Source organism: Adiantum capillus-veneris, chromosome 11, assembly GCF_014529385.1.
Source record: "Adiantum capillus-veneris isolate H3 chromosome 11, ASM1452938v2, whole genome shotgun sequence".
Lineage (NCBI taxonomy): Eukaryota > Viridiplantae > Streptophyta > Polypodiopsida > Polypodiales > Pteridaceae > Adiantum > Adiantum capillus-veneris.
The window spans coordinates 63,057,283-63,064,264 of NC_140941.1; the positions used below are offsets into that span (position 1 = coordinate 63,057,283).

At 40.2% G+C, this 6,982-nt stretch overlaps 1 protein-coding gene across 1 annotated transcript; it reads right to left on the reverse strand.

Annotated features, from left to right (window-relative positions):
- Positions 1–3,109: 3,109 nt before the first annotated feature.
- Positions 3,110–6,071, reverse strand: LOC147447338 (protein LURP-one-related 15-like). Its single transcript, XM_086524299.1, has 3 exons — positions 5,672–6,071; positions 4,442–4,696; positions 3,110–3,477 (listed from the first exon to the last, which is right to left on the reverse strand). The coding sequence occupies exons 1-3, from the start codon at positions 5,948–5,950 to the stop codon at positions 3,319–3,321; spliced, it is 693 nt and encodes a 230-aa protein (XP_086380425.1). The 5' UTR covers positions 5,951–6,071; the 3' UTR covers positions 3,110–3,318.
- Positions 6,072–6,982: the final 911 nt, after the last annotated feature.

A 6,982-nucleotide genomic window follows, 5' to 3' on the forward strand; every position in this document is an offset into this window, starting at 1 on the left:
CTACAGCTTTCATCCCATGTTCAAAAACATCAAAATCAGGCTGAAAAACTTCAGGTGCTGAAAAATTAGATTCAAGCTTTGGAACTTCAGGTTTTGAAACTGCAGGTGCCTGAAAAATTATTGGTACTTCAACATTCTGCAAACCCTTGAGTCTATTTGGAGTGTGTTTTGGGATACTAAGTGCTCCTTTTGGCTTCTTTGGCTCTCAAGATGCTCCTTTTCTTCTGACCTTTCCAACGTCACCTTCTTGACTTCTTTAGGTTGGCTTTGTGCTTGGTCACTTATATACCCAAAGTCACTTTTTAAAAATTATTATCAAGATTCTTGATGGTACACAAAGATGAAAGATGCCACTTACTGCTATATTGCTCCACCTGCTTGTTGGTTTAATGGGGAAGATAATGTTGCAAAGCTTGAGAGGGAAGCAGATCCTCTCTAGAGAACATAATGGAGAAGGAGCAAGAAACCTGTTGAGGAAAGAAAGAGGGATGATCTAGCAGAAGGATATGCTACAAATCTTTAGCTTTAGGTAGAGGTGTTTAGTGAGGCTCGTGGAGAAATGGAGAACTTCAGCTTGAGGAGAATGGAGTAAGCTTGAGGAGGGAAAGGAAGTTCAAACTTCTGTTGTAGAGCTTTTAGGAGGGAAAATTGAAAGGAAGGAAAGAGAAGCAACTTGCAAGGTGAAGTGAAGGGAAGTGAGAGATGGTACAATAGAGAGAGAGGGAGGGAATGATCAGCACAATTTTGGAAGGACCCCCTTTTAGGAGAGAGGGGGGGAGAAACTGACAGCCACGAAAGAGAAAAAGTATTTGTTTTTACTCAACCATTTAGAAAAAATTTTAGTTTTTTGAATTTATACGAGATTTTCTCTTTATATTTTATAAAAGAGTACAAGCTTGACCACTTAACTTTAGGCCCTTTCATATTCACTATTTCAGTACACATGGCATCCACCCATTTGCCCCTTCCATAATTTCCTTTTTAATCCCATGGCAAATAAAGAGACCCCCTTAGACCGCATTCCCTTCCTAATGACTTAGCACTTCACACAATGAGAGTTTGTGTGTGTGTGTGTGTGTGTGTGTGTGGGAGAAAGTATAGCCCCTCAAGCTATCCCTCTACTTGCATGGTCGACCCCCTCTTCTAGCTCATGCTTGTGGCTCATTGGCTCTCTCAAGCCTAGCCAATCACAAGCCTTGGTCACAACTAGCAATAGAGGTAGCCTTTGAACAAGTGTCCTCCTTTCCCTTTTGAGAGAGAGGGTTTGATAAATGCTTAAACAATTTATTAAATTAGGTAAATTCTCATTGGGCCTCTCTAAGGGTCAACCAATAGGCTTTACGCACACCATAGGGCAACCTAGCTCCCTAGGGGCTTGACATATATCCCTTTTGTCTCTTTAAGCAAGGGGTGCTGGTGTCCTTTGGATGAGGGAGTGGTCACTCAACCCCATCCTCTACTATCATGGCTTGTCCCCTCCTTTGTAGGCCTTGCTTTGACTTCAAGTACCTCAAGCACCTTAGTCCCCAAGGTACTTTAAGCATTTCAAGCACCTTAATCATCAAGCATGACAAGCACCGAGCAAGCACCTTAATCATCTTAGTGAGCAAGAACGATAATCACCTCAAGCACCTTAAATAACAAGCACGACAAGCACCTCAAGCTTGGGTCGGGTTCCCACCTCAAGCTCAGCCCTAGTTTGCCTAGGGTCCTAAGTCTAAGGACTTTTAACACTAACCTTTGGAGGTCTTTAATAAAGCTAACCCTAAGGTCTTTCAAGCTCCATTAGCTAGCATTGCTCTTTGATAGACCATCTCTCATTTGGACCCATTGACTTTGGTCCCGTGCTAAGCCTAGATCCATAAGCACATGTCTATATTCTAACTCTTGTTCCCGTTTATTCTCCCACATTAAATGATCAGTTTAATATGAAAAAATCATTTGGGTTAGTAATATATTAGATTTTATGAAACTTTTCAACCTCCACCCCTCATCTTGAGTGAGACCTAGTGGCTAGGATGGGCTCCCTCTCTTCAAACTACGCCTTTTCACCTCCTCCCTTGATCTTGCTTGGGATCCAAAGGCCGAGATTAAGCCCCCACTTCAAATGGCGCCTTTCAACATCTACCCTTGATCTTGTGTAAGATCCAATGGTCAAGATTACACCCCCATATCATATGGATCCTTGCTCTTTTTCCCCTCCAATGAACCAATGGTCCATCTTCCAAGGCTTGCTAAATATGGGCCAAAGAGCCCACTAGTCAATTTCTTTTGAAAAGTGATATATTCTAGCTCAAAACCTTTAAGAGGTCTTTTGTGTCCCCTAAATCCCCTACCAATTAGAAATTTAATCACAAACCTTACAAGGCCCCAAAGAAGTCCAATATTTATCTAATGCAAAACAAACTTGGGACATTCTAGCTGGCAATGTATGCGGTTTACAATTAGGCAAAAAGATTATTTTTTCAAGAACATCTAGAATCAAATGGTCATGCATGAGAAAGATGAGATGGCTATTTTTCTTATTGAAATCATATATATCAATGAGAAACTTATTGGTATAGATGCAATCATTCCCAACCATTCACTTGTGCAACCCTTCCTCGATGAGATTCATATCAAACTTTTCCTTCTACTTTGAGACTTGTTGCACATGGCAATGATAATACTATTAAATTTTTATGGGTTGGTAACTTCTATATTATAAGGAGATGTCATTTTGATGAGAGAGAGAGAGAGAGTTGTCATCTTGTGGGAGTGATTACAAGAACAATAGTCCACCCTCCTCGCTTATGTGCGTGCGCGCACACCTACAAATGTGTGTGTACTGTGTGTGTGTGTGTGTGTGTGTGTGTGTGTGTGTGTGTGTGTGTGTGTGTAACCTAATGGCCATGCTTTTCTTGGCCACAACAATGTGCAGGTCACATAAGGAAGAGAGCAAATTGCTTTGCTCACTTGGAGAAATGGTAGTCAAAATAAGACATCCACTTCATGGTTTTGTAATGGCTAAGGTATTTTCATGAAAAAGCATAACGATAGTCTAGCCTTAAGCAAGGCAAAAGGATGCACTTTGATTGCACATAAAAAATCTACATCTCTCTCTCTCACACACACAGAAAGGATCACAACTTTTCTCCAAAGTAGTTTAAGCTATGTTACAACAAAAGATGGATTTTTACAAAGGTGAAGTTAACATGAAGGTCTTAGGGAAATCCAGACTCAACATGAGTTTTTACAAAGGTGATATGTATAAGTTGTACAAAGATAACATGAACGAGCCTTGCCTACAACCACTAGTTATGGCTTTGAATATCCAATCTACGGTCCTCCACCGGCATTCCCATGCATTTTCCTTCTGAGATTGTCTTGAATTGCTACTAGGATTGTGATGAATGCTTTGTCGGCACCCGGGTAAACAACAATTTTGTAGCTCGGTTTGGAGAGAAATAAGCTTGAGAATGAACACTTGTGTTGTGCCTAATAAACAAAATACGCCAACAAGAGTTATGTCAAAAAATTTACAATTGTAACAATATGGCCCATACTACCATATAACCAAAAACCTTAATATAAACTAAAGGAATATATCTTGAAACCTTTTGCAATATTGGTTTTGTAATTATGTAGCAATGTCCTTTATTAGATTTCAAAAATCAAACTCAATCGACAAAAAGCAAGTAACGTAAATAAAAGGAATGTGTGGATGGCAATACCAAAAAACAAATTCAAAAAAACAAGTATACATGCATAATTTTATGACAAAAGGAAATCAACAAGAGAATGATTTTGCTAATGCTCAAGGTAAATATTGTTAAGATAACCACCCTTTCTACCCGACAAATATACAAATGCACAGCTACAGCATGCTAATCATATCTAAGAATTTATACCCTAAACTAGAATTATGAGCAACTTGGCTTGTGAAGTCTAAGGAGAAACTTAGTCTCCCCTCCATGTACCAATGCATAGGAGAGAAAATGTTGTGAAGAGGATTAATTTAGCAGCCCTTGTAGCTTAACAATTTTCTAAAGTATACCAAACCCTCTCATATAGCGTTGGGATTGAGTGTAAGCGCTCCCCTTTTCACACCTAGGAACATAATACGGCTTATATGTACACAGATGCATTCAAGAAAATATAAACATGATCTCGGTGATAATTACCGGGTTGTTGAAGAGAGCTATTATGAAAATATAAGTTGTTGAGGTGGTTAACCTTTTTAGGGCTAAAGGCGTACATAATTGTGAAAATATAATATACAAACCTACTATTGTGCATTTTCTGAACTTCGATGACAACATAATATCAAGGTAGGCACTTTACTATTAGTTTTAGGTACAAAGGCTACATGTTTGCAAGTTGGTTATATGAGGATGAACAACCAGCACAAGAAAATCATCTTCAGTTATGGAATTAAAGAAAGAGAGATAGAAAGACGAACCGTGGCCACTACAGCTCCATCATTTCGGATGATAGTTAGGTCATTTCTAAAACATGATGCTTTAACCTTGTAGTCGGGAACACGACCAGTTGCTTTCATAGGTGAAGAGTTGCTTGAGGGTGTTTCTAGAAACACATGCAAATTGGTGGAGCATTGTAGTACATGAGCAAGTCGCACGGTAAATAATAATGAAGCACCACCGCCATTACTAGATTCTCCACGGTATACAGATGTAACTTTTTTCAGGCTCAAACACTGCAAGCAATCAACAAATAAGCATTAAACTGATGATGTTGTATAAAAGAGCATTGTAAAGACAACCAATGAATTGATGCTGAGATTTTTTTGCCAATATTAACTTTGTAAAAATGAGAGAAGAAATAATCATTGTCATCTAGGCTTTCTCTGATCTGACAAAGATTTTTAAGAATATGAGAAGACTTTCTGTGGCACACACATAAGGAGATAGATAAGAGGGTGAGGAGTGTTTTGTAATATAGAAACTGAGTATAGAAAAGAGTAACATACATACAAACATATATACCTAAAAGGAAAAGAATAAAAGGAAAAGGTCATAATCACAAGAAGATATAGAAATTTTCTCATGTAAGAAAACGGAGTGTTTTTCATACAATGCATAACATCATGAGCTTCAGCTACTCGAGAGGCACCGCATACCTAGCTAGGTACGATCGGGGGCAGGGAACCACCGGCCCCCCCACCAGGCCGGCGGTCCCCTGCCCCCAATCGTACCTAGCTAGGTATACGGTGCCTCCCTCACAGAAGCTCATGATGTTGAGATAAGTCACAATGTGGGAATTATTGTGAGAGTTTATCCAAAAATTCTTGTGTACGTTTGAGTATGAGCTTGTGGTTGGTCTTTTCAAGAGAGCTAGCTACCTAATAGGGTGAGCAATGAAGGGAGCAAGTCATGGTGGCTACAAAGTAAGCATCCTCTAGGCATTTTGAGCATTCTCTCTCTCTCTCTCTCTCTCTCTCTCTCTCTCTCTCTCTCTCTCTAAATGCCTAGAGGATGCTTACTATCAGGTCTTGAGTTCAAGACTTATCGGATGGATCTTTGAGGTCTTTTGGGATTGTTCCTATCTACCTCTTTTCTCTGCTCAAAAATGCATAATGGATGTGTGCAAATCTCGACTCGAAGACTATTTGCCAGCTAGCGTGAGTCACAAATGGCTATCCAGAACAACAAAGAGAGGAATACTGCAATACCTTGCGAGTGGTGGACAGCACGGGGAGGGTGTCGTGGCGAAGGAGGAGGTTGTGGCAGCGAAAGGAGAAGCAGGGCGGGTTGACAATGCTGAAGAGAGGCTCCTCGATGCCAATATCATGAGAGTGCGATGCAGCTGCACCTTGCAAGCGGGAGACATGCGCCACCCAACTGCAGGCGGGCTGCCACAAGCGCAGCACCTCCTCGCCACTCGCGCACCACTCTGTGCCCACTACCGCGTGTCCCGTCTTCTTCATCATCTCCGCTTGCCCCACACCCATGATGCTGTTAACCTGCTGCTGCTGCTGCTGCTCTCTCTCTCTCTCTCTCTCTCTCTCTCTCTCTCTCTGATAAGTACTGCGTGTCTCTCTCTTATTCTCTCGCTGTCCCTCTCTCGCTGTCTCCGTCGCTCCTTCCCAGCCCGATCTTATACCTTGACTATTTCAACCTCGATCAGTGTCAACGCTCCTTTGTGGACTCCCTCAACGGCCACGGTTTGCCAAAACCATCACCCATTTTCTTGGCCATGTTTTTTTAAGGGCGAACTATTCTTGACAATCGAGATTTATGCCAAAATTTAATGTGTTTGCCAGGATTTACAACTAAAATGCACATTCTTTACCTTGCGAATACAGGTCCAACGGAGTTTTAATCGACAATTTTCGTTTCATTTGGAAAATTTACACTACAAATTGGGATATGTGAGCACTCGACACACTTAAAACTCCCTCAATTTTCCAATGAAAATTTGAAGCATTTGCCGGTATTTACTCTAAAACTTGTAAAATTTGGCCAAGTTTCTAAAAGGGAAGCTCATAATCAAGCTGGGAGCTTTTTATAGAATGTTGCCTCATAGCACCTCAATCTTTTAATCAGTTTTATAAGAAAAAGGGGTCAATTTATTCCCTCATAACATATAAGTATATGGATTTTCTAGATATCCTTCGAATGCACATGATATAGATTAATTTTATAGGTAAATCGTTTAGATCCATCAATACAATTTTATTTTAAAGAGAGGTTCAAAATGCGTGCAAAAACATGAAGGTAATGGGAGAAGCAAACCATATTCTTGGCATGCGTATTATGCGGGGAAGGTCCAAGAATGTCTTATACTTGTCACAAACAGAATACAATTTTTTGTGTATGGAAGCATTTCAATATGGAGGGAGAGAAGTTGATATATATGTACTCTATTACCTCCACATGTGAAACTTAACCAAAAGAACGTCCAACATGTAATGAGGCAAAAGCTCAAATGGTCAAGGTTTCCTATCCATTTTTTGTTGATTCTTTGATGTACACTATGATTG